This window comes from Lepisosteus platostomus, chromosome 4 (assembly GCF_059453375.1).
Source record: "Lepisosteus platostomus isolate fLepPlt1 chromosome 4, fLepPlt1.hap1, whole genome shotgun sequence".
In the NCBI taxonomy this organism is placed as follows: domain Eukaryota; kingdom Metazoa; phylum Chordata; class Actinopteri; order Semionotiformes; family Lepisosteidae; genus Lepisosteus; species Lepisosteus platostomus.
This window is the reverse complement of record NC_142614.1, coordinates 71,252,081-71,279,978: the sequence shown is the minus strand read 5'-3', so window position 1 is coordinate 71,279,978 and position 27,898 is coordinate 71,252,081. Positions and strand designations below refer to the sequence as shown.

The window sequence follows — 27,898 nt, the reverse complement described above, 5'->3', positions numbered from 1 at the left end:
CTGTTGTAGCATGACTCATTCGAAAGTACTCCATGATCTGGATTGCAAATGCATTCTGCTAAATTCATGCTGTTCTTGAGTAATATGGTATAGCATCAGGTGCGCAACTCCAGGCAGGTTTTTTTTAGGTCTCTTTAACCCTTTATGGTCAGTAGCAGAGCTCTATGAACTGGGTTTAAATCTGGGCATCTGGCCTGGACAAAACTGCTTGTACGATTCCCCAAAAGCTGATGTCAAAGTGCCTGCAATGATCAAGGATGGGAGAGTGAGAGTGATTATGAGTATCTTAGAAATGGTGGCACAGGTTATTGTCTGCAATGACAAATGTTGCACCTGTTATTTCATTCTTGTTTTACTCTGAACCTTCTGCACACTGTTTCTGGAATTGAAGAGGAATGCGACTCAAGGATGTGTGATACCACGAGAGACCACCTCCCTGAGAGATGGTACTTTCGCCAAGGAATCTTAGAAGTTTTTTCATCTTGCCCCCTGCCTCAGATGGCGGACAGATGCGCAGCTCACAAGAGGCTAGAGGCCCGCAATCACCAGAATGGCGATCAGCTGTGCAGCCTGCTCCAGCCCACATAAATAGAGCACCGAACCAGGAAGGATGAGTGACTTCTGGGAGAAGAAGTCTGTCCCTGCACAGGGTGATGCACTATTGAACCAACCTGCGGGATGAAGATCAGCTGTGCTTTTACCTCACCAGTCCCATAGGTTCAGTGCAGGCTGCTGGCTCACCAATGCAGTAACAGGGCATAAGGCTACAGTCCCTGGGCCACCTACACACATGTGCCTGAAGACACATGCCTGTGCCAGTGTCTTGACCATCTCAGACAGAACATTAACCACCGGATACGAGCTGCTATAGTACGTAGTTCCAGTGAATAAAGAAGTTTGACTTCAAGACTTGTGTGAGGGGGGCGCTCCTTTCCTCAGGATCCCACCTGGGCCCTGTACTCCTCTTTTGAGCCGCCCCACGAGCCATCACAGATGGCTAAGAAGAGGTAGACCAAATGCTGCAAAAACTGCGAAGATCAAGACAAGAGTCCTCTCCCTCCTTGAGAAGGGAGCAATGCCATGAGAGGGCAGAACGAGGGTTTTTCTCGGAGCCAGAGGGGAGATCTGAAATCTTTGCCACGGTCGAGGTGCGTACTCTGCAAAGCTGTCCTTCATGCAAAAGAAAATAAGAACTGCTTTTCTGAGTTACACCAGATAAAATGTTTTTTAATTAAGCTTTTGAGTCATTCTTTGTAGCTGAATCATTATTCTATGAATGTATATTACTCACCAGCCTTGAGAAATGTCTAAGAATAATTTATGTACTAATAAAACAATATAAGCACATCTTGTATAAAGCCATTTTGTATAACCTAATCACATCAGAATATTCAACATGGATATAAAAATGGTCTTTGTACCCTCTAAGGCTCACTGCCTGTAAATATTGAAACAATGAAAACCTTTCAGTTACTTTCTTGTCAGGAAGCATTCCTACAACATATGAGCACTTATATTTATACATTTATAAATGGTTAAATCATCAAAAGGTGAAGATCACTGAAAAGTGTTAAACTGGTCCAATTAAGCTAATGATGAACTCAATTAGGTCATCATTTCTCCAAAGATGTTTAATTAATCACTGGTTCTCTATGCATCATCTCTATTACAAATTGCTGTCTGAATTATCGTGTTTGTTGGTGCCCATCCACAGTTTTCTTTTATCTGATGAGCTAGAGGGAGCTTTACTTGATTCTCTGTTCATGGATTAGCAACCCATACACCGTCTCCTAGACAAATCAAGCATTTCCATCAAGACTGACCCTTCGCTGATTAATCTGAACAATGTTTCGAATTTAAAATGCATCTGAGCAATTTCTTCCACAGTGCATACCTTGAGTGGCGTTCTGACTTAATTTAGGGTTATCTCATTATACTGAGATTACAGCTGAGTGCTGGGGAGCTCATCCTCACACCTGTATGAATAATAAACAAGTTCTTAACATTTCAGTTGACACAATGGGTTGTTATTAGCTATCTTGGAAATGCAGGCACGTGGAAAATGTATATTTAGACTCTGGGATCACTGATTTTACAATTACTGTCTAGTTTGTCAGTCATTTGGGAAAGAAGGGGTGAGCCAGTGACCAATTAATCTGCCCTGTTCTGATAAAACACAACACAAGAAAATATCACTGTCCCCCCCCAGTCTTTTTAATCTGTGTCTGTAACTGCTGCATTGGATGGGCTCATTCAAGGTTCTTAAAGTTAAGATTATAACAAAATATTTTAATTTAATCCCTGTTTTGGGTTATATAACATTTTCCTAACCAAATACATCTTGCCACGAGAAGAGCCATCTGTTACAGTTAAAGTAGTGCTTTCCCAGTGTAGTTGATGATGAACTGTCGAGCTGAGTAATGGTTTTGGAGAGCAAGAATGGAAATAGTGGACCACAGCACAAAAGCTGAGTTTGGCCTCGAGTCTTTTAAAGGAATGTCCACAGCTTGCATCATAACCAAGGATCTCGGACACTCAAACACTAGCAGGAGATGCTCTGATGTGCACGCAAGCCACTTGCTTTAGCACTGAGACACCACACAGGGGTCGCTAGAGTTCAGCACCTGGCTGCCAGTCCATTCCAGTGTGGAATTGTGCTGAGCTTCCCGGTGCCTCATGGCAGTGCCTGGCACTGGCCCAAAGTTTAAGAGGAGGTGGCAAACAGTACGTTAAATGTGCTGTTGACTCCCAGGTAGATGTGCACGCCTTTCACATTTTGGTGCAGAATCCGTGTTGCACCTATCCCAGCGTGCCTTTTTTATTCCTGTGTTCTTGAGCCTGGTTGAGCTCAGTGTATTAAGAAAAGGCCGGCTCGGTGAGGGTGAGGGCTCCTTAGACGCCATCGATGTAAAGTCACGTGGCTCCTTTCCCGAGACAGGCCTGCTGGTCGGGCCCGATTGGGACAGTAATTAGAGGTGATGTGTGAGGCACCAGTCACTGATCCCTCCTGGTACATCTCTTCCCCCTCCGTGATCGAAAACATCAGGCCTTTCATTACTCCTGTTCTTCTTTCACTTCCATTAGCGGCCAGTCATTTACTGGTCATTCCGGGGATCAAAGTAACCTAATCATAGACTTATATATAGAACAGAAGTAGGACATGGCAAAATCAGGGCCGTGTCATTTGAAAACTGAAAAATGTATCACCGGAGTTTCACATACTTACTTTATTTAAAATGATTTTTTTTAAGCATACTGAATTATCGCAAGATGGCTAAACGTTCGAATTAAATACATTTTTTTTCTGACAGACAAAAATAGCATAAACTCAGAAATTGTACTGTCCTGTTTCTTTTCTGGGCTATGTCATAATAAGGTCCATTTTAAACCTGCTTTAGGTAATGGCCACATTTTTTTTTCCTGTCCGTTCTAGTCATGAAATTGCAAATTGCAGACACCAGGATCTCTGTAACCGCACAGGGAGATCGGCGTCAGGATAGGAATGTCCCAACAATGATTTTTACATCTCCGTTTTAATGGAAATTGAAATGAATGAATGGAAATACACCGGGGTGGCAACAGTGCAGTGGCTAGCATTGCTGCAGCCCGGTGCTGGGGCTCCATGCTGGACCTGGGGTGCTGTCTGTGTGGGGTGTCTACATTCGCATGGGTTTCCTCTGGGTGCTCCGGTTTCTTCCCAGAGTCCAAAAGCATAGTGGTAGATGACTTAGCTCCTTGGAAAACTGGTCCCAGGTGTGAGCGCATGCGCGCGTGTGTCTGCCCTGCGCTGGGCCAGTGTCTCGCCCAGGCTGTACCCTGCCTGGTGCCCGTTGCTTGCCAGGATGGGCTCTGAACGAAAGAAGCACTCGGAAAAGGGATGGATGCTTGAAATACACTGAGAACTCTAGGAAAATACAACTGCAGAAAGTTTGCAGAGTTATCATCAGGAAATTGACCATCTTTTTATTTTAGCAGGTACACGGACAACTGTCATCGGTAGGGTTGATCAACAGAGGGAAAGTCAAAGGCTACTGCATTTTGTGGCCTCCACTGGAAGTAATACCAGTTGTGGATGCATGTTTTGTCACAGACTGCAGGGGCTGTGTTGTGTGATTTCCATTCTTCTCGTCGACCCTGTATCTGCACGTACTTGTTCACTGGTCTCTGAGCTCTAGATGCCACACTGCCTCCCAGCTCATCCCACAAATATTCAATGGCGCTCAAGTGCGGGAAGCCAGGGCATACACAGCAGCGCGCTGTCCCACTCTCGTCTCCACTCCTCATCGCACTCATTACCTGACAGTGGAGTGCTCATTCCAGCTCCCTCCAGCTGGCTCCCTGCTTTCACTTCACCAGTCCCCAGCTCTCCAGTCCCACCTTGCTTCACAACTACTCCATTCTCATTCTGGCACTCTCCCACATTCTCTCTTCTCTAACCCCGCCAGCCGATCCGGTTTGGCCAGGGACGCTTCACTATAATCGACCCAGCATCTCTGACGCCCTAGCAGCCGGGTTTGCTGTTTCCTTCTTTGCCCTCCCCCATCAGCCTCAGAGACTATGCATCCATCTGCAGGCTCTTAGTGCGCATGCTGAACATGAGACTCAGCCTGTTCTATCTAGACTCCACTCTTGCATGTATGTTGGAGAGATGATACCCTGCTACCTTGCCAAGGGACACCTCACTCCTCCAGGTGTTAATGCCTCAGGTCACACCCTAGTCCAGCAAAGCTGACCCTATTCATTGAAAGCATACATCTTCTACATTGGACCTCGAAAACAAACTACCCGTGGTAGCTGTCTGTCTGTCTGTCTACTGTTGGCTGTCTGTGACCATGACCAGTCAGGAGGATGATCTTTATCCGCTGGATGTTGTCATACTAGGTCCCAGGAACTGACTAATGCATTTTTCAGTGTACAGTATCTGTTTTTGAAATGCCTTGATGTCCTCATTATGGACGGCACCCTAAATGTAAACTGGTACTCTCTCAATCGCATTGTCCTCTTCCCATCGATTACGTTTTATGTACCCACAGCTCACTGAAGCTGTTGTCCTGAGGCATGAAACTCTGCAGGTTCAAGCCCGAGCAGCCTGCACAGTTTGTCATGCGAAATCTCAAGGGCAGCGCTGGAGAGAATTCACGTGGCAGGAAGGTGTTTGTGTTGGTGAGGAGTTTACTCTTCCATTCAGTGCGGTGATTTGTGCTTTTTCATTCCTTCTGAAATTGCCTACCTTTAAAAATAGTTCAAGTAGGGAGCTGTGTCAGCGTGCGTAGGCTGCAAAGGAACAAGTGCAGGTTTATTCCCTGCTGAAAAGAGAAGAGAGGAAACAATGTTCTGGCTGAGCAGAAAGGAAACAATGTTCTGGCCTTCTTTGGGTGTGAATGCTCCACAGCCAAAACGTTGTGTTTTCTTTCTTGACAATTAATTTCGTAATTTTTTTTGCGAAAAAAATTAGATGTTTTCTTATTCTTCCGAGGCCTCATTAAGAATATTGTGTACAATTGTGCTCACCACAGGAGGCGTTTTGTTACCCGCAGGAGTAACAAAGTGTGGAGTGTGGATCAAGCTATCCAGGCGTGTTATTGAAGCCGATACCCTGGACACCTCTGTCAAGAAACACCTGGATGACATCTGTAGGTCATCTAACTTCTAACTACTAAATACCAAGACAGGGCGAATGGGCGCCTCTCGTTTGTAACCTTTCTTATGTTCTTATGAAGAGCTACATTCGAGGAGCTCTCACAAGCATAGAGAATGAATAGAGTAAAGCTAAAAATGTGGTTAACTGATAACTGTCACGGTCGACATCCATCCCCTAGGGGGCGCTCCGCTACTCTCTTCTCCCTACCTCCTTGTGATTCTGTCCTCCCGCTGTGTCTTGTTTGCCTCTCTATTTAATCCCAGCTCCTCCCATGCCCAGGGCTCAGCATTGGCATATGGATGTCATGAGGTCCGCCTGGCACCAGGGCGCCCCATGTCCGTGGCCTGAGGGCATAGGCCTCATCCCCGACATCTCCCGCATCCTGGGCCCGGGGCTTGGAGGGCCTCACCCCGTGATCCCTTAGTCTTGTCGAATCTCTGTTTCCCCTTCCCGGGGATTTTAACCTTGCGTCGTCGCTGGGTGGACTACTCGGATTCGGACCCCTGGACTGTGTCCTGACTCCTTTTTGGATTGGATACCTGTGTCTCTTCCAGGGTTCCCCGTCTCATGAACTGTCCCTGTTTCTGCACGAATAAATCCCTGCTTCTTTGCTCCTAAGTAAGTCTCCTTTTCCTCCAGACTCTACCGCCCGCACTGGGTCTGATTACAAGCCCAGGACGGAGTGCAGGAGTAAACCCTGACAACACCTCACTCCAGCTGGTGCTTGCTCAGGAAAGTAGAGACTTGATCCCATGGTTCTGATGTCAATGAACCTGCTTCATTGAAAGCTCAAGATGAACTGTGTCACTAAACACAATTATCCAGTAATGTAATGTGGCCATAATGGGTTGAATCCAGTGTTTATGGACAATTTTCTTTTGCAGGTGTTAAATTCCGACAATTCAATTTTTTAATTGCATTGCATTAAAACCGCCCACTGAGTCAGGCTAAGTAGACTTTTTTTTTATTTTGTGTAAATAACAAAGGGTTTTTTAGGTTTCTCTATCAGCATGAACAGGCACACCAAAGACCTGACCTAAGATACCTGGACATCCGGTAAGCGGAAAGCTGGCAATATTACTCTGATACTGCGCTGGCAATATTAGTGTACGCACCACATTACCATAATGGCAGCCACCTCTTATCTGTTCCTTTACAGAAATAAAGAATAACACCTTCCAGGACAAGAAAAGGTGTCGGTTTTCTTATTTAAAATAATGTCAGAATCAAAAAAGAAGTCACAAGCTGATTGTTAAAAGAAAAGGTCCCACATCTCCCCTCACAAAAAAAGAAGTCATCTTATCTGAGTAAAGAAACTGGTTCTTCTGGGACTGCAAGTTGTACATATGAGACAGGTTGTGAACTTATAATAAACAATGTCTGGGTATGCCAGTTTATCAGTGTAAATACCTTTGTGTCATTCACTAGATAGGAATTACCCTGCCATAACACACTTTCGATTCTTCAAAAATAAAACCGGCTGTTATATCCTTGTCAGACAGCCAATGTGAAGGAAGCACAAAGCACTCTTTGACATCATCTATTTAATACACTACCACTGTTCAGTTCAGTACCAGTGTGCTGGACAGGGCAGTGGAGAAACTTTGCCGGGGCTCCAGCTCCACCTGAGGGGACACCCTCCTTCCTCTGCTGTCCGGCCCCTCTTTAGGGACAGCGTAAAGCCCATTGGTTGGCTCCAGGCTGTCAATCACCACGGAGACCACGCCCCCTCAGGTCTTATCAGACCTCTGCGCTGAGCAGGAAAGCAGACAACCTGACTCCCTCCAGCTGACTGCCCACTCTCATGCTGCCTGTAATTGCAGTACCTGTCACATTTACAGTCAGAGCTGTGGGCTTCTGTTACAACCCCGCCATGTGAAACATCAAGTGTTTTGTTTTTGAACCAGTAGTTTTAGAGTAGAGTTCTACCCCACTCATACACACACAGACACACTTCACTCCGGGAAAGATATCCATTTCTTGTCCTTTTACCCCTAAGTATAAGACTTACCACAAACCTCAAAGCTGGATTACCTTTTCATTTGGCAAGATGTAACATGCAACAAGCCGGGGACTGAAGCGCTCTGCACAGGATTCATGACGAAGCTACACTGGTAAGTGCCTCATTACTCACATTTTTAAACTATTCTACTTGCAGCTGTTGAACAGGTAGAGAAGTAGTATGTGTGGTCTCTCTAAAACCTCAAGAAATCAGGATCTGTCTTGCACTATGTAAACTCTGGTACAATGACAGCCTGCTATAATATTGGAAATACAATGTAACATTTCCAGCTTACATTTTTTTTTTAACAATTGGGTGAAGGTTATCTCTAAATGTCTCTGAAGTCCTGTCTTTACTGTTTATCACCTGCCTCACAGTTCCTCACTGTGGTTGTGTTTCATACTCCTGTTAGTTATGATGTCCTCGTAGCTCAGAGAGATGACCGATACACACAGATGGTGTGGGTTGATCACTTACTCTGTGGAAACAAACATACAGTACTGACTCACATTATATCTGCTGTTAGTGCACACTGAAGAGAAGTGTGATAATTCAGTACAATTCACAAAAATTTGCAAATCCAAATATCTATATTGCTATTTTAACAAACACAAAGTTGGGATGACACCAATGCAAATAAAATCCCAAGGTTTATTCTTTCAGGCAATGCAATCTGGAAATTGTATCTGAAAAGACACACCTATAAAAACATAAGAAACACAAGGGTGTCATTTGACATTTCTAGCTTATTTGATTTTTAGCAGTCCATTGATAATATGATCTCATCATTTCATTCAGCCAGCATACCAGCTTCATCAACATTGCTGGGCAGCTTGTTCCACACTCCCACCACCCTTTGTGTAAAACTTTCCCACTGTTCTCAGGTTTAAATGCTCTTTTCATCTGTGTCCTCTGGTTCATGTTTCTCTTTTGCTTCTGAATGAGTCCTCTTCTTTGACTTTAAGGATTTTGAATACTTGAACCAGGTCACCTCATAGTTTCTCCGTTCACCTAAAAAGATTCAGTTCGTTTAGTCTGTCACAGTAGGGCATTCCTTTGATTCATGCCAGGAATGTATCTTTGTCTCCTGACTAATCCAGGAACAGCAATATCTTTATATAACATGGTGACCAAAATTGCACTCAGTATTCTAAATGAGGTTTCACTAGTGTATCATTCAGTTTAAACAGAATCCCTTAATTTAAATTATATGCTTACACTATCCTAACATTGTGATTTCCTTTTAATTCCTTCCCCTCATTGTTTTGAAGATGTAAATGATACGTCAACAAAAACACTTAGTCTTTTACATAAGTAGCCTCTTCTAGCTCAGTGTTTCTCCTTTTGTATTTACAGTATCATTCATGTTATTGCTACTTTCTCATTTGCATTAAATTAATTTAAATCTTTTTGATTTTTGTTTTGCTGCCCCCAAAAGCATCTGCTAATCTTCCTTGGTATGATCTGCAAACTTGACTAGTTTAAAAACCAGAATTTAGATTATCAATACAAATGAGGAGGAACAAGATTGCCCACTGCCTGCAATTTGACAATAACTGCTTCAAATAATCATTTATTTTGTAAAATTATATTGTATGCTCTGCGACTTTCATTAACGTTGTTTGCCCTGCCCTTTATAATTCAATTTTCACCTTTCCCCAAAACCCCTCATCATTAAGATGATTCTAGAAGATATATTGCTCTATGAGTACTTGTTTTGGTTCTGTCATGTTTTCGACACAGGGTGGTACATGAGGAATTTGTCAGTCAAGAGGTTTTACAAATTGTAAGAGGACAGACTAAGATCGTTGTGTGGTCCACATTACCCAGAAGTCTGTGGGGAAGGAATGGCTGCCCTCAGTCACCTGACCAGTTCTGAGAAGGTGATTGGTCAGCTGATACTTTAAAACACAGGAAGCAGGAAACAAGAAGGTCAGTTAACATCTGCTCTCTTTCTCTGGAAGATGGTAACCACCTCAGCTCCTGAGGGGACAGCATACTGCTGTTGACTCAGAAGTGATTTCAGTGTCACGGTTGCAACAACGCTTGTTGCTGTGATTGTTGTCTGGACTTCAGGATTTGTAATCGTGGTGTTCCGAGAGCTGTGGCCTTGAGCATTGACTCTCTGTTCTGATGTTTGACTGATGTGAGGTGTAGCTGTTGGGATAGTGTTTTACTTTCTCCAGCCACCTGGGAACAGCTCCTCTGTCACTTTCTCTGCCTTGGTGCTCTGACAAATTGGGATACATTACCTAACTTGTGGTTTTCTCTCAGATTCTTTTTATTTGAAATAACTCCACAATTGCAGTGCATAAGTGAATGACTGAGCACACAAGGGACTTAACTGGGGACTCTACACATATTTAGAGAAGCCATTGGTAATCACTGACCTTTGATTGAGGTTTGTGGATCATCACTCCTGCTGCTTTTCCGGGCACACATTAGCTTTTCACAGGCACATGAAAAGAGATTTCCCTGCCTGTTTCAGGAGCCTCACCGCAGTTCACAGAGAATGGTCAGCCTTCTGTGAAAGAAGAAGGGGTTTGCTCCATGCTTAGGAAAAATGGTTAAAAATACTCCGGGGAGGCGCAGTGGGAAGCATTGCTACCTTTTAGTGCTGGGGCCCTGGGTTCGAATCCTGGGGTGCTGTCTGGGTGGAGTTTGCATGTTCTCCCCGTGTTCCTGTGGGTTTCCTTCCACAGTCCAGAAACATACTGGCAGGATAATTGACATGGCAAGGTTGACTCTGGTGGGATTGTTTGTGTCTGTGTGTGCCCTGTCATGGACTGGTGTCTCGTCCGAGGCGTACCCTACCTCGTGTCCATTGCTTGCTGGGATAGGCTCTAGCCCCCCAGTGACCCTGAATGGGATAAAGCAGTTTGAAAAGGGACGGATGGATTAACTCATCTGATTAAATTTGTGTTTTTCTCATTTTAATTTTAAATTTCTAAATTTTCCTGAAAGCTTTCAAATTTCTTTTTGCAATTTTCATAAGAAGAAAAAAAGGTGGCGGGTGTTTTACATGCAAACATTAGTTCACCTAGCCGAAAGAAACACAAGGAATATATCCCGTAATTTGAGGGCACAGTTATATTTTTCAGTGCATAACTACATTTAAAACATCAGCATTACTCAGCAGGTAAACAAATAACTGGTGTTGGGCAAAACATCACTATAGAATATTCCAAGCCTATCGAAGGAAATGATTTCCAGAAGGCAAAGTGGCGCTCATTTAGATGATACAGCAGGGACGTGTCAAGGGGTTTAATTGCTCAGCAGAGTGAAAAAAACTGATGAGCCTTCAACAAGTGTGATTCAGTTGTTGTGAATTTATTTTTCTCTTCCATGGAAAAACACAAATCACAGAGAAATGATGCACAGCTTTGTGTGGGTACCAACCCGCTGTAAAACATCAGCAACCACAGTGAGATATTATATTATAAAACTCTGTAATGTTACAAAATAGAAGTTCAGGAAATATTATTCCAGGAGATCCAGGACCAGGGCTGGAGACCCCTGATTCAGGGTGACCTGTAAGACTAACTGGACTGGGGCTCCCCAGGACCAGGGCTGGAGACCCCTGATTCAGGTTGACCTGTAAGACTAACTGGACTGGGGCTCCCCAGGACCAGGGCTGGAGACCCCTGATTCAGGGTGACCTGTAAGACCGACTGGACTGGGGCTCAGTGATTCGTTTATCTTATTCAAGGCAAACTCAGGGTGAAATATACAAATGTTCTTTAGTAGCTCCCTAAATCTCCTCTTAAAGAAATCTGAAACCATTGTAAATGTACTCTGTGCACAGTTATTAATGGCAAAAAACAGACACTGGAGTTAAATTTGAAACATTTTCCTGTTAGCTCTGTCATCTAACATCAAAAACATTTATTACCACTTGTCTATTGTAATCTATAAGCAAAGCAATGTTTCCTCCCGCCCCAGTAAGAAAATAGACCAAAGTGGGCTAAACTCAGAAGGGAATTATCTGATGAAGCTAAACGGAAAAGACAAATGCATAAATCCATTGTTATATTGTTTTTCTCCAAAATATATATTATGATCATTTTCATAAATGATGGGTGGATATAGATTTTAGCTCAATAAAAATTGACTTTTCTCTTTCCATCAGTTTAGTCGGTTATTACGTTAGTTGTACTAAGCGGTGCCTGACTGTTTGTGGTGTTGTTTTATTTTTTCAGCTGAGACACAAACAGCAGGTGACTAATTACTCACAGGAGCAATGGGGATAATCAGTTCAGCTGACTCAATATAAGCTTTGAAGGTGCATTTAGAAGACCCTTAAATAAATATGTTTATAAAGCAGAATAACAGTATTAACCCATCATGATTAGAAGTCTTTATTTTAGACTGCAAAATTAAGCCACAGTGTCTTGAAATACACCACTAACAGAACACCTTCCTAGACATAGTAAGAGATGTATATGCAGCGGAGGTGTCACAATCCTGGTCCCAGAGCGACAGCATATCCAGGTTTTCTAGATCTCTTCAAAGCAGCTGCACCTTAGGAGCTGGGAGAAGCTGTTTAACTGGTCCAGGTAGGCCAGTAATCATCTGATTTCAGTTAAGAACTGAGCTGGAATGAAAACCTGCACCTGCCCTCCAGAATCAGGATTGTGCATCCCTGTATATTGTATATATTGTAATATTCTATCAATAATATTATTCATTAGATACAGTAGGATTCTAGTGGTAAAATTGTCAGTCTTGTTCCTAGGGATCTTAGTGCTTGTCATTTCACCCAACTCTCACCCATCTAACTGACCAATAACTGAAATTATTATTTTCCTAATTGAATTGAACAGTTTTGCATTGCTAAAAATCTCATTCTAAATGTTTACAGGGCACCATGACAAAACAATCTCGAATATTTTCAGACCTGTAAGGAATGAAAAAGAGCTATTATCCAGATACATTTAATTAAGTAATTGAGGGCAGACCCTGTACTGAGAGATCAGATTCCCCAGGTCTAGACCTAGAGAGACTCAAGCCTTTGGATTTTAGAATCTTAAAAGCCTTGAACAGCAGCTAAAGATTATTTTATTCTTGCCCAAATAAGCAAATCAATCATTCCTGCAAAGAACCAGTCAGCAAAGAGAAATGGTTTAGAAGGTCCATTGTCCAACAGAGTTATCGCATTATTCCAGCACACTGTGCAATAGAGATGGGATTTAAAATGGACTCCCGAATTGAATGACCGGCTCTGCAAACTATTAAAAGTTTGCTAGATCGGTCTCATTGTTTAAAGCAGTGCAAGGCTGCAGCTCAATCCAATGTAACACCTTCACATCAAAGCGTTAAAATACTTCTTTTCAGGTGTCCCCTTTTTGGGACGTGTTCTCAGTCCTTCATTCATCCCGTGAGGTACATTGTTTCCCTACCATGATTCCCCAGCTCGGAATCTGGTGCAGATCAGCTTATTCGCTGGCCCTGCTCCTGCTGAAGGTGCCCGAGAATTCGGAGTTACTCCTGTAGTCTAGCAAGTTCCCGCAGAGCAGGGACGACAGCCCTCTCACCCTCTTGTCCGTCCCACTGGGGCGTTTCACGTTTAGGTCGATCGCATGGGAAGAAAGTGAAACTCCCAAAGCGAAGCAGCGAAGTATCGGCAGCAGTGGAGGAGAACTGAAGGTCGGAATACGACCAGACATAACGCTCTTTCCTTTCACAAGCATTCCTGCACACAGAAGCCCACTCCATCTTTTCTACACATTCCTCACCTTGAGTTTTTAATCACCTTCAACAAAGAGCTTTGAATGGCAGGATATTATTTTGAAAAGAGTCATTATCCCTGCAGTCTTACTCCCACACACATTGTATCTACGCGACAGGCTGCAGTGAGGTCACATTTAACCCTGACCCTTTCAGCGCTTTTCAATGTCTTCCTTTCTTTTCCCGCATTTATACATTTCTTTAATTTTCGTGCGCCAAGACATGACATTCTACCAGCAGAGAAAGACTTTCTGAAAGGTGCGGAAGCAGACAATGAGCTCTTGACGAGAGGTACCGCGGCTCGCGGCTCAGCTGATATATCCTGATCAGACTGGGCTTTTGTTTCCCAACCTAGAAAACTTTCCGTCGGGTTAAAGGACAGCGATTTGAATACACCTGAAACGACAGCGGCCTCGAAAAGACATCGTCTGCCGCGGTTCTGATGTTTTCTAATGTTTCCATCGAAACGTCTTCACAGGCCAATAGATTGTGCTCCCTGTCCTCCACCAATTCCACCGCGATGGAAGTCATTTTAGTAGGGAAAAAAAAGCCATCAAGGATAACCATGCTAAAATAGATGACAGTACAGCGCAGTGCACTCTGGAACTGACAGCCAGCCTTGAAGGCAGCGCAGGTGAAATCCATCTGGCATACTTCCAAAAGGGAACATTCAGTGATTAGCTCAAATAGAGTACGTGTGAACTTACAAGGTCAGACGTATTATCAATAAGCTAAAATAAGATTGTATTTCATTTTCAAGGTGACTCCCGGGGCTTGGGATGTAGAGAACCAGCCTACCCGACGTTGGGAGGTCTCCCGTTGCTTCTTTGTGCTCTAGGTGGAACAAGACGTGGGGGGAAAGGTTTGGGGACTGACAGGCATCTCATTCCTGGTTTTGCTCAGGTCCTGCTGCGCCGTGCGGATGAAGCTTGAGGCCCTGACCGGGTAGCCAGGATGGAGGACGCCATGGAGGTGCGGACAGACGGCAACTCCCTGCTGAAGGCCGTCTACCTGAGCCGGCTCCGCCTGACCCGCCTGCTCCTGGAGGGGGGCGCCTACATCAACGAGAGCAACGACCGCGGGGAGACCCCGCTGATGATCGCCTGCAAGACCAAGCACGTGGACCAGCAGAGCGTCGGCAAGGCCAAGATGGTGAAGTACCTGCTGGAGAACAACGCCGACCCCAACATCCAGGACAAGTCCGGGAAGACGGCGCTCATGCACGCCTGCCTGGAGAGGGCCGGGGTGGAGGTGGTGTCCTTGCTGCTGAAGAGCGGCGCCGACCCCAGCTTGGAGGACCACTCCAGCTGCTCCGCCCTGGTCTACGCCGTCAATTCGGACGACAAGGAGACGCTGAAGGTCCTGCTGGACGCATGCAAGGCGCGAGGGAAGGAGGTGATCATCATCACCACGGACAAGCTGCCCTCGGGGAGGCAGATGACCAAGCAGTACCTGAACGTCCCTCCTCCTCCGGATCTGGAAGACCGCCACTCGCTGGTGCCCTGCATGTCCCCCTCGGAAATCGAGCTCAAGACCTCTCCGGTAACCTCCGAGCCAGAGAAGCACATCTTCAGCTTCAAGGAGCAGTGCCCCCACGCCGCCACCACCAACGCCAACTCCCAGCCGGGCTCCCCGACTCGGAAGCCCAGCCCAGCCAGGGGGGTGGCGAAACTCCTGCACCTGCAGCGGCTGCACTCCGAACCCTGGCTGAAAATCCCCCCCTCCCTGCTGCTCCTGCAGCAGAACAAAGCCACCTCCCTGAACGAGGACCTGCCGGACATCACCCCCGAGGAGGAGCTGTCCCTCAGAATCAACGGCCTGGCCTTCCCCAAGGCACCCATCGCCCGTCACCAGAGCATTGATGTCAAAGACGCGGGCGGCCTGAGTAAGACGTTCGAGCAGTCTCCCGGCGGGGGAGGGGGCGTGTCCCGGAAGATGTCCTACGATGAGTTACACTCGCTACACTCCGCCTCACACCCAGACATCAGCCGCAATTGCGGCGCCATCCCTGTGGACAAGGACCCCGACTGCATCCAGAACCTGGCTGTCTCCAGCCTGAGGAACATTGTACAGAGGAGGAACATCGGGATGGACCACTACAGCTCAGACTCCCAGCTGCCCATGTACACCAGCCACGCGGAGGACGGCAAAGGCCTTCTGGAGAAGAAGAAGCTCGTCTCGGTGCACCACTCCACGCTGTCTGGGTCCCGGGAGTCTCTGGAGAACGTGTCTGCTGCTCAGGTGGCTCGGAGGCACCCAGGGATGTTGGAGCGCAGGGGGTCGGGAGCCTTGCTCCTGGATCACATCTCCCACACCAGGCCAGGATACCTCCCCCCTCTCAACCCCCACCACCCCATCCCGGACATTGGGGCCATCAACAGCAACAGCAGCAAGCCAGCCAGCGCTGTCCCTGGGGGACCCAAGCCCCTCATTCCCTCGGCTCCCACCTTTCCCAAGGATCTCAAGTCCAAGAAGATGCTGCTGCGGAGGCACTCCATGCAGACGGAGCAGATCAAACAGCTGGTGAACTTCGAGGAGATTTTTGGTCATTAATAAGACACCGGCACCGGTTTCTTGGTGCTCCACGGCAATCTGTGTGCTGCACTTTTACGGCGTTTCCACTGTGTTATCACACATTCCTCTCATGCTTTCTAAAAGGGGTTCCGCAATTCGCCATGAACTCATCGAACTGCTGTGTACCCTAACAGGCTTTCACAACACAACGTATCTTTGTAGGTGCTAAAGCTGCTGCAGTGATTCCAACGAGATTCCGAAAGCCTATAATTCTTTTCTCACATTTTCAGAATAATGACTTAAAACTGTTGATTGGCCAAATATCATCATTACGATGGCTTGTTCTGACAGCGAACACTTAACCACGGTAGCAAGTGCTGCACCTTTGAAAGGTTTGGCAGAAATATCAGAGAGGCAGGCTCTTCCACTCCTCTGCTTTACGGGCCCTCCCACCGATCTTTCTGTCTAGTGGTGACCTGATCAGACTGGGGGTAGATCTGTGCCCTTCCTGCCTGTTGGTGACATTCATACAAGTTGCAAGCAGACATGTGGGTGGCAAGGGTAATCTCCCTGCAGCCTCGCCAGTTTCAGCAACAGAAAACTAAAATATCATGGCAGGAATATTTCTTGAAGAGGTGTTTGTGAATCGTCTTGTGAGGAAATAAAACTGGTTAGCACGAGTATAAAATCAAAAAAGAAGATTAGATGCATCACATTAAAGGAACAGACAACAGAACAAGCTTTCCAGTGGTAATGGCAGTGTGTTGTGTCTTTTAAATGTTCTTTGTTTCTTTCTGCAGGATATTTCCCAATAGATATGTGCAGAGCATTCAATACAAAATGCTACAGTGATGGAGTACATAAAGTGAAGTCATGCGCCATCCGCTTAAAACAGACAACAGCTGGAATGCACAACATTTCAGGAAAGTTTCTAAAAAGCATGACGGCGGATGGAAGCTAGTTAGATGTGGCGGTAGAAAGGACAGTCCTGATCAGCAATGGTCAAAGAGCTAAAGGCTAAGAGACCGCTGGGAGCCCAGAAGGCATCAGTTCTCAGTCTCTTCAAACTGTAGCCCAGCTGACAGAAACACTCTGTGTTCCCTTCAGAGCTAAAGCCATCCACAAAGATACCATCCGTGACACCGTGCCTAATAATGTGGCCGGTCACTCCAATCATACCAGCTATAGAAACCAACGCAAAGCTGTGTAAAACCGGAGTGCCGCAAAGTGCTTTAAACAGAAGATGGGAGCAATAAGAAGAATTTAGAGGAAGATGATTGCTGAGCCAAGTGGCATCTTATGCTGTTCCATTCCCCACAACATCGATGGACCATCAGAACGATTAAAAACAAGAAGGTGACATGTTCTTCATCTTGCTCATTCAGTTTAAAGTAAGTCCTAGAAGCTTAACCTCCAAGACTTCGACACTATCTATATTTCCTTTTGTAAAACTGCCACCAACTTGTCTATTGTGTGACATCATGCTGAACACAGAGTGGGGGAAGTTGCTTTTCAGCGGTAATCCATGACAGTGATAAGTTAAGGTCTTTTAAAACAAACAGGAAGTCGAGAGCTAACTTTAATAAGTCATCAGTTACAGTGACCTTTGTAGTGTGTGTATAGTTACTATGTAAAGTAACATTTTATTCTTAAAATCGATTTAGAAAAGTTATCCATTGTAATGGAAAACTATTTAAAAGTAACTTTCACCAACACTAGCTAAATATCTAACAGCGCAGTGCTGTACCCCATAGATCTCCTGAACTTGGCTTGCTAAAGTCACAATCCCCAATATACTGTAGTGTACAACACTGAACAACGCTTACCCGATTCCAGCTTTACATACAATCTAAAAATGAAACTAAAAGCACACATCCAAAATCAACAGGACATCATTATAATTGCACATCTGCTTATAAAGGTTTATTCCTTCACTGGGAGATTCTGAGAGTCTATGGTATTTTCAGTTCTATTTATAAAAATGGTACACAAATGGTCATGCCCTCTGTGCTTGCATCCTGATGGTGTGATGGGAAAGGTTTTCAGTAAGCGGTGCCCAGATATGATTTCCTCATACAGCCTTAGTGCAACGGGTTTTGAGAAGTGTTTGTTCTTATTATGTTTGATAGCGGCAAAATACAGTTTTCCTTCCTCTCCTGCAAAATGAATGGCCCAAACACTGCCCACCTGCTTGCTCTGGAGTGTGAGTAGAGGAAGAGCAGCAACAGCGAACACGTGGTGACTCACCGCTGACCGCTGACCCCTCCTGTTCAAGCTGTTTGTTTATTTACCAATGTAGAAGCAAATACTTAGGTTGTTTTATTGCTTTTTAAATGATGCTGTTCATCAAAGAACAGCACAGCCATAGCTAATGCAGAGATGCAATATCGTTGAAGGCACTGTACGGGGGATTTGGAGTGCATAATAAGTGTCTGTTTCTATTGACATATTGCAGAGGTGACAACCAAAAGCTGTTTTTGAAATAAAAGACTTTACTGCACCAATTTTTTTCTCTGTTTCTGCAGTGTCCTTCCTAAATCTGCAAAGAAAATCTGCATCCAGCATAAAAACCTTTCCCTGAAATTAAACAACTAGATGTGGAAGGAACTAGATTACATTTAGATGAACTAAAGGTTTTCACAGGTGTATGTATAGAGAATTACAGCAGTGATAATAAACTGTATAGCTTATTTAAAGGCAATCATTTCAAAGTGTTTACAGCAAACATTGGTGAGACAACTTGTGAATGTCATTGCAAAATGAGTATTAATAATACATGTTTAAGAAGTATAAGCTAAACATGTTTGTGAAAACATGCATGTAAGAAATTACAGACGTATCTGAAAGAAAATTAATATATCCAATACAATATATTTGTGCATAATAAATCTATATTGGAAAACGACAAGTCCAGTGAATTATCTGTCATGCTTACAAAACATGAGAAGTTGAAAAGTGGATCTTTCTTCTTACATAAAATAATCTGTAAATTTCTAGTGCACTGGGAAGAGGACAGGCGATTTAAGGGTGTTTTTAGTCTGATGTGAATGAGGGAACATCTGAATGTTCCTCCAGCAGCAGCTCTGCAATTCTGACACTGCACTCTACAGCATAGTCCGTGCCCAAAGAGCCTTTTGACTTATTACTTCTTTCATAACGCCTTCTATTTAAAACTCTAATTGAAGGTTTGCAGTTCAGACAGTAAAACAAAATGTGAAAGCTAAAATCATACCATAAATGTGGATACATTACCAGCTCCTCATTCCAGAGCCCTGAGAAGCAGACTCCAGCCTGTGCTCTATTCTGCCTCATTTCATCTCATATCTACTTTCAAAGACAGCCTGGGCTGCCCTTTAGAACTGTGTCATCCACCTACACAAAACGTCAGCCTGTGCGCTGTGTGCAGTATACATAAGATATGAGTGCGTTTGTCATGTTCTCCTGTGTACACTGACCATGAGAACTCAAAACACGCCGCCCTGCTGTTAAAAGTCCCCTTCATTAATCGGTAATGGGAAAATTCTCCAGACTCCAACTGACAGGTGGAACTGTACATACATCAGAGGTGGCCTGATGCAGAGATAAGGTTGCAAGACGAGCAGACAGAAAGGATACTGGCAGACGCAACTGCAGAAGGCACAGTGAACCGGTAACCGGTAGCAAAACGTTTCACTCTCTGGTGCATTCATCTTTTGACCTTTCACCTCTGCATCTTCCTTCTGAAGCAGCTCTTCGCACGTGTTAGTTTGCAATAGATCACAACTGCAAAGAACTATTATGATTCATAAAGTTTTTTAAAAAAATGTGATTTGTAAAACACTTCTGGGGCTGAGCTTGTTTTTTTCCAAAAGTCGTCTCAAATAGCTGGGCTCTTACAAATCCATCCCACCAATGACGTAAATGACGCAGGGGTGGCTGTACTGAATGGGATCACCATATATTCAAGTGCAAAAAGACTGGCCCTCTGTACCGTGGAGGAAAGGTAACAAAACACTCAATCTGTTGATAACAACAGATAAATGTTCAGACTAAACTGCATGCAAGTGAAAATGTTCTAACCACAAAGCAACAATCTAGAAGGCTTCAATACCAGCTCCTTGCACTTACTTCACACATTTCATCTTGAAGTCTATTACAAAGTGCTTTAGAGGTGTTTAGAACCACATAAAGCTCTGGGTGCAGTTGAGCCAGGAAACTGGGGTGCACACCCCACTGTTACAGATAGATTCTTTATACAAAAGGGTACTGGAGTGTGGGACCCCCTAGTTGTTGACATTCAAACCCTCGCTTCCTTCAAGAAACAGCTGCATGATATCCTCATATCAATTAGATCCCTCCAAACAGGTCAGACGGCCTGCTCTTGTTCTTGCAGTGTGACGTGTGACAACCAAGTAACGAGGTGTTAGGTGCAACACTTCTTCTGAAGGATGGCACCTCCTGCAGCACAGAACCCAAGGTTACCTGACTGGGGCATTGGCTTGGAAATTCAGGTCCGGAGGGAAGATCGCCACCTACTGGTCCACCAACACCCATGGTACTGTGTGATCGAAATATGTGTAATTGAGTCAATCGCTCCACACATTCTCCAATTGTTAAAAAGAGGAGTGTTCTTGCAATTTTGCTGGCCCTTGTTTTTTTCCCACTACACACAGAGACTGTTCTTTTCAATCTGAATGCATGAAGTTTGCTTTCAGCTGTTGACATTCTCACGATTTTAGAGTTCAGACGCGGATTTCAGAATCTGGACTTGATATCTGGAGCTTGACGCTAGGAACATTGTAGGATCCCAGTTGGTTGAAGTGCTGACATTGTATGAAAGGGAACTCGAATACCAGCAGGTGGGAGGTAAGGTGGAAGAGGGGGTCTATGAATGGAGCAGATTAACACAGACTCGGTGATGAGCAATGAACTTGTTAACACAGTGAGAGGCCGCCTTCTGGTAATGAATCATGAGCTCCAAACGGCACTTCTACATTTACATTTTTACATTACCGTCACATCGCATCCACAATTGTTCTCCTGTCGCAGTTCATTATTTAAAAGCAATAATCCATTAGCAATTAAAACGTTACTTCTAACCCCAGAACAGCCTGCTGGGTCGAAATACACATTGCAGAGGAAAAAGAAAGGGAAATCAGCAGATTTAGAAAAGCAGCAGACATCAGACCACACCACAGCGCAGAAGAATGAAAGCACAAACACAGGTGTATTAAAATCCACCACTGGAAGTGAGTTTTGTGATGAACATGGATGTCTCCAGAGTTTAGACAATATCAAGTATAAGTAAATGCTTACTTATAAGTAAATCCTAAATATAGGATAAAGGGAAATATATACAGTATAATTGGCAGCAGGAGAGGAGCATGGTAGGGGACAGCTAGCTTGACATTTCAGCACCACAGACTACAGTGCCACAGTGGACAGCTCCCCTTGTGTTGTGCGACAGATCTTCGCTCCGTTTTTGAAGGCGGCCTCAGGCTCCACTATATTACATACAGTTCAAAGCTGTACACCTCTAACAAACGGTGGCTTTTCTCCACCAAGAGCCTGCTGCACATACCTACTTTTCTGTGTAAGTAATACAGAAACTGTGGTGTAACATTTCACCATTCGGAGTGCTCTGCAGAAACATACAGCATGTAGGCTTTGAATGAGCGAATGGACACCAGCCATATTCCTGCCCTGTCTTGACTCCTTCGCTCCCTGCGTGTGCAGAAACACTACACATGCCGGGGAGCATGCAAATCAGATAGATCACAAGCCGTTTGCACTGGGATTATCACCTCTGTGGTCATGAACCTGGTAAAACACTGCAGTCAGTCATAGGCACGTGGCCACTCGCCGTTCAACAACTGTTCAAATATAGCAGTGGAGCTCAATGACGCAGAAAAACGGCTCAAATACTAGAAACAAGCTGTTATCACATCACCTTTCGATCATATCAATTACCTGCGAGCAATATTTCGTACTTGCAGCATTATGTAGTATGCAACGGCACATTTTGATACAGAGGGTGGATTGAAGGTTCAGCTGAAATATTCAGATCTTATGAAATCATGGACTTCCGAGGAAAAAAACTGTTCTCTGGTTTCAGGTTCTCACGTCTGACCGATTCGGAAGGGGTCCACTGTGTGTTGATACAGTATTCTATGCAGCTTTATTGCACCAGTTCTTACAGAGCACCTTTCAACTCTTATCATTCTCAAGGCTCTATACATGAATACACACATAAAACCATATAAAATACATAAAAATGCATAGATATGAAATTGAACAATGAATGCATGTACCCGTGTGATGCCTTTTGCTGTATTTCGCACTCCAGAAAGGCCCTCCTCAGATCCAGTTCCCTCCCCAGAGCTGCGCGGAGACTCCCCTGCTCCCCCGCGCGGCAGTGAGACCCCGAGCTCTGCCGTGAGGCGGGACAGGGCCGCCCGGGCGCGAGGCTAGCCCGGGCCTTTCGTGAGCAGGACGCCCTGGGCTTCTGGGACGTCGTAATAGATTCTGCTCTTGTCAAAGTCCTGCCGAAAGAGCAGCAGGTCCTCCTCAGGGTAGATGTCACCCTGTCCCGTCCACACCGTCAGGCTGTACCTGAGACAGAGACAGAGAGGAGCACACAGGTATGGACTCTGGGTCAACGATGGGGATTCTGGTGTGGGGTCACTGGTAGCCACAAACTGAAGGCAATCGACAAACCAACCCAAGAAAGCCTAATGACGCACCAGACCGTATGACTGATACTCGGGCAGTTTTGCTGTTTGCACCAGTGTGATCTGGTGATGAAAGGCCTGTACTGCATCCTTGGAATGCTGTTGAAAAAGGAACATACAGCAGGCACTGTATTTTTACAAATGATTTGACGTAAATCCCACAGAGTAGTAAGTGTGACTTTCATTCACAGACCGAACCCCTGTGAGTGAAAGTCACTGTGGCCTCGGGAATAATTAATAATTAAGCTTCTGTGGACACAGCTGTCAAGCGACCGGCAAGCACTTGAGCGCAAAGTGCTCCACCCAGGTGACCCTCAAAACATCGGGCATTTCTGGTCACTTACTAAATAAAATGTGGTAAGCCTTCAGGCAGCAGCCTTGAACACCGCAGGAAAAAACACTTTTCTTGTATCACAAGCTACGACGGCAGCGCAAAGCAGAATTCGAAGGCCCTACTTCTTCCTCTTCTGCACACACTTAAACAGACAGCCTGGCAGCAGAAGAGAGCCCAGATCGATGGCTCTGCACCACTCCAGTCCAAAGCTCAAGAGCGAAAGAACTTAAAGACATTTCTTGTGCACTGGCATGCGCCATTAATATACTGAGCTGGAACTGCACCAGGTGCACAGAAGCAAGATCGTTTACGATGCCCAGCTCTTAATCTGCACCTCACCTTGTAAAGAGAGGAGGGAGTCTGTGTGAAAAAGTCTCCCAACAAAACCTTTAGAGATAATCAGGGCCCAATTCTTGCATGCTCCAGGCGAAGCAGAGCCCAGGAAGGTATAACCAGGGTCAGTGCCGAGTCAGAGGTGAAAGTCTGGAAACGGTCAGGCAACAAAACAAAACAGCCGTCCCAGCCTCCCCCCCGCCGGAGCGGACCCTACCTGTCGGACTGCTGCAGGAGCCAGCGCAGCTGAGCGAAGGAGGGCCGCAGGAGCGCGGCCCGCACGGGGAAGCTCACCGGCCGCGCCAGGGCACGGCACACCGCCTCCATCTCCCGCACCATCTCCCAGCTGTACCCTGAGGCGCAACAGGACCAGAACCCTGAGCAACGGGCCCGGCGGGCGTCCTGGCTTTCTATTAACACGTATGTCTAGGACCACCCCCAGTACGAACACAGAGAAACAGCAAACACATGTATCCTTTTTACATGTACATATGAAACAAGTATCGTACCAATATGCTTTGTCTTTACATCTATAAAAATATAACAACGAGACATGCAGTATTATCTCCCACCCCAATTCCAGAAACAGGGTATAAATCCCCCAGTGTGTTGTGTATAATGAATTATGTATTGCCTTGTAATTTGCACTATCTGCACTCTGCACTATGTGTACCCTGTCTACAATGTCTATGCCAGTGTCCTGTCTGTATCTGCACCGTGGGCCAGGAGGAACAATATTTTGTTCCACTGTATACTTGTATATGGCTGGAATGACAAATAAACGTGAACCTGAACTTCTCCTATAATGAAAACTGCAAACAGCGCTCCAGTGAGCTGGGGCTGCGGACACGTCCATCCTTACGATGCTCCAGTCCGGTGAGCGAGCCGGAGAGCCCCCCTGTACTCAGTGTGCATACCAGACCTGTGTTGTCAGCCTGGGGGCTCCCGCCAGTGGTCCACCCCAGAGACAGCACCGCCCCCGGCAGCGCGGCGCCCACTTCGGCCAGGAAGGCCTCGGGGTCCAGGGGCCGGCTGCCGCCGCCGCCGGGGCCAGGCAGGATGTCCGCGTTGATCCACAGGGGGCCCTGCAGGCGTTCCCACACGCGCTCCAGCAGCCTCAGGGAGGGGCGCACCGCGGGCAGGCTGGGACCACAGGGGGGGAAGGACAGGGCCTCAGTCTCCGCGCCACGGCAACGCCGCACGTCTCCCGCTGCGCCCCCCGGCTCAGGTTTGCCATCCCCACGGATATCTCAACTCGCCTTCCCCGAGCGCCTGCGAATCCAGACTCAAAACCTCCCTCTCCAGGAAGGCTCCCGTTTATTGCGAAGTCTGTCCGCTCCTCTGCATCTTCTCCTCCATTACAAACGCTTCTGATTCCCTGTGCTAATTTCATCTCCCATCCTTGTGGCTGTTTCCATTGGTTTTTTTTTTTCTACTTTTCTGTAAAGCAGAGAAGCTGCTTTTAAAGGTGCTAAATAAAATAAAGATGATGATGATGATGATGATTATTCAAAAACAAAGCCTGTGAGTGACCTGAATCACAGAAAGGACCGTGACTCTCAAACGCACTGACTGCGCTTACGAGCTGCACACCGACTCGCCTGCCCAACGATGAAAGTAAAAAGGATTGCACATAAAAAATGGGGCAATCGTTGACAGCAGCCAAAAACACAAAAAACAGGGTCTCTAAACTTAGGTGACTTCTGCAAGGTGGGACTTGGGGCTCGATTCGCGCTACAGGCGACTGTCCGTGTGGAGTCTGTGAGATCTCTGCAGGCTGATTGACCTATGCTGTCCCTTCCTTGGGGATTTAAGAGGATTTCATGTTTCCGGGGAGTGTTCCCGGTAAAGCTAGAAAACTAGTACTGGCTAGCTGCACAACAGGGAAAAAAAAAACAAATAGCCAGTGTGAACAGAATGGCCTCATCTCCTCTCTGTGCTGCACTGGACTGGTATTTATTAACCTTTGGTACAAACACGCCCTCTCGTGGCAGCAAGCTGCTATAGCATCTTTAAAATGATAGAAAATAATAATAATAATAATAATAATAATAATAATAATTCCTTACACTTATATAGCACTTTTCTGGACAATCCACTCAAAGCTCTTTACAGGTGATGGGGATCCCCTCCATCACCACCAGTGTGCAGCCCCACCTGGATGATACTCACCACACACCAGCTCTCAGTGGGGAGGAGAGCAGAGTAATAAAGCCAGTTCAGAGATGGGGATTATTAGGAGGCCATGATTGGTAAGGGCCAATGGGAAATTTGGCCAGGATGCCGGGGTTACACCCCTACTCTTTTCGAGAAACACCCTGGGATTTTTAATGACCACAGAGAGTCAGGACCTGTTTTTACATCTCATCCGAAGGACAGCACCTTATTACAGTACAGTGTCCCCGTCACTATACTGGGGCATTAGAACCCACTGGGACCGCAGGGTGAGCGCCCCCTGCTGGCCCCACTAACACCTCTTCCAGCAGCAGCCTCAGCTTTCCCAGGAGTCTCTCATCCAGGTACCGACCAGGCTCACACCTGCTGAGCTCCAGTGGGCTGCCAGCTGTGAGCTGCAGGGTGATATGGCTGCTGGCGAAAGATGCCCTCCGTTTTCTTTGTGCCGACAACGGAGGCGAAGAGTCACCTTTTGAAGTCCAGCTTGATGCCTTTGTCGGACGCCAGCACCTCGTTCAGCCAGTCGCGCAGGGTGATGTCGCTGTCGGTGTCGGGCGGGTGGGCCATGACGGGCTCTCGGGGGGCCTCGCCCCGCAGGATGACGTCCGCTTCGATCATGTGGGCAGAACCTCGGGTGAAGCGCGGACCCATTTCAGTCAGGCTCGTTCTGAACCCCGGGGTCACGAAAACCCTTCTCCGCACGCAACGAGCCCGGCTTCCTGTGGCGAGCCTGGCACCAGCGCCCTCCGTCGCTGTGCGAAGCCCGCGGCACCTACGAGGACCAGCCGACCCACGAAGACCACGGGTAGCCAAGATCTCCGGACGGCCAATGCGCAAACCTTTCGGCTGGGCTATACGAAGAAAATCAAACTGACGCAGGCCCGTCCGAAGACGTGCGACGCCTCAAGAAGGCTCCACAGCCGAAACGCTGTTTATTTGCTCCAACGGGTTTCAGCGCGGAATAACACTCCACCTGTTGCTTTACCGCCCCGGAGTGCCGACGCAGGTCCCTACTCGAGCATTTTTATTGACACAGCCAAAGAAGATAAGTTTGCTTAACGGCCGTCGGAGATCTGTGCTACATGTTATCTTTGTGGCTCCAGTTGGCCCCCTGATGCAGCTCTCGCTGTACTTCAGTTGACTTTGCAAAACCTCATTGAAAAAAAAAAAACACATGAAAGGGCGCCCGGTTTTTTTGTGTGTGTTGGTTTATGCAACGACCTTAATAAAGTCTCCCTTACTTCTCAGCGCTTCTGCAATCTTGCTCTTGCTGTTGGCTGCGTGGTACCACACTATCTCCGCCGCGTCCCTCTCCTGTATGAGCGCTCTACCGAGGAAGTAGTCCAGCGTTTCTCCGCTCATTCTCCCTGGAAACACACACACACAGGGGTCTGCAGCAATGGCGACAGCACAGCGCTAGAGGTTCACTCTTCAGAGCTATTCACACTTTTAAAATCGGTCAGCGAATGTTATGCTGGCCCTCAGCTACCCAAGGGTCCGAACAAATTATTTTATTTAGGATGCACACCTAAGTCTTTAGCTAGCGGCGTTTGCCGCCACACTGAATTTCACATCCCTGCCCAGGAAATCCCGTAACCGGACAGGTGATGATCGCAGCCCTCTTCAGCTCCACAGTGAAGAGGGCTGTACGGATTGTCGCCTACAGTATGCCTGCTGGATCTGACCCATCACAGAAAACACATAGCAACCACAAGGCCTTGAACATTTCCATCCAAAGCTCAGTTCCGAAGACTTACCACGTTTGCGCAGGCTGGTGCACACCTTATCTTAGGGGAGAGAGAGTTAAAACACGGTTTAAACAACCGAACAGACGAAAACACTACCTCGTCGTGTAAACGTACCTAGAGTAACAGGAGAGACGGCCCTCTCGAAAACCCTCAGGTTCCACAATGTCCAGACAACTGCCAATACCACGAACAAGGCAGCGGCTGCCGGCAAAGTACCGGGGCTTCCAAATTTCCGCATTGCTCACGGCATGTTTAAAAGGAACATGCACGACCCTTCCGAAACAGCGATAAACGATAATCTCTCCATTTAAACGGAACGCCCAACGCAGCGGTCGGGCTCTTCGGACCCTTGTTTTAGGAGCACCTGCCCTCGGTGCCGCGGCGACCTGTGGGAAATGTAGTTCCGAAATCGGCTCCCCCCGCCCCTGGTATCGAGAATCCATTTCCACTCAGTTTTAGTTTTTCCTGTTATGACTTCCGATGGTCCGGGTGCATCTGCAAGAGTGTATACATACACGAATATATATCCAACACAGACGCCTACTAAAGCTGGATAATTGAATTTAATGCTGTGTTTTTTTAAACTGTACCATGGCTTTATTAGTAGACATTGAGCAAATTGATACACCTAGACGCCCGCTCTCGACTACAGTAAAAGCTGGTTTCCCCCGTGTTTTTTTTTCAATCGAGTGTGTCTGTTCCTTCCTAAACTCC

At 46.2% G+C, this 27,898-nt stretch overlaps 2 protein-coding genes across 3 annotated transcripts; one reads left to right on the top strand and one right to left on the bottom strand.

The window, feature by feature from the left end:
- The first annotated feature begins 7,362 nt into the window (after positions 1–7,362).
- Positions 7,363–18,792, top strand: ankrd34bb (ankyrin repeat domain 34Bb). Its single transcript, XM_088630603.1, has 2 exons — positions 7,363–7,755; positions 14,274–18,792. Exon 2 carries the CDS (start codon positions 14,325–14,327, stop codon positions 15,921–15,923), a length of 1,599 nt encoding a protein of 532 aa, XP_088486729.1. The 5' UTR covers positions 7,363–7,755; positions 14,274–14,324; the 3' UTR covers positions 15,924–18,792.
- A 3,224-nt stretch (positions 18,793–22,016) lies between these two features.
- fam151b (family with sequence similarity 151 member B) lies at positions 22,017–27,519 on the bottom strand. Of its 2 annotated transcripts, none has more exons than XM_088630604.1 (6): positions 27,299–27,519; positions 26,678–26,803; positions 25,906–26,065; positions 24,184–24,404; positions 23,479–23,614; positions 22,017–22,475 (listed from the first exon to the last, which is right to left on the bottom strand). In XM_088630604.1, exons 1-6 carry the CDS (start codon positions 27,420–27,422, stop codon positions 22,331–22,333), a joined length of 912 nt encoding a protein of 303 aa, XP_088486730.1. In that variant the 5' UTR covers positions 27,423–27,519; the 3' UTR covers positions 22,017–22,330. The 2 variants fall into 2 exon arrangements, with proteins under 2 accessions (XP_088486730.1, XP_088486731.1); XM_088630605.1 differs by having other exon boundaries at positions 27,194–27,304.
- Positions 27,520–27,898: the final 379 nt, after the last annotated feature.

Excerpts from the sequence above, each read along its gene's own strand:
- ankrd34bb (XM_088630603.1), top strand. The coding sequence starts at position 14,325 with ATGGAGGACGCCATGGAGGTGCGGACAGACGGCAACTCCCTGCTGAAG.
- fam151b (XM_088630604.1), bottom strand. The coding sequence starts at position 27,422 with ATGCGGAAATTTGGAAGCCCCGGTACTTTGCCGGCAGCCGCTGCCTTG. Across the intron at positions 26,804-27,298 it reads CGTCTCTCCTGTTACTCTAG|GGAGAATGAGCGGAGAAACG; the intron begins GTACGTTTACAC and ends GTGTGTTTCCAG. Across the intron at positions 26,066-26,677 it reads GATTGCAGAAGCGCTGAGAA|GTTCTGCCCACATGATCGAA; the intron begins GTAAGGGAGACT and ends GCTTCACCCGAG.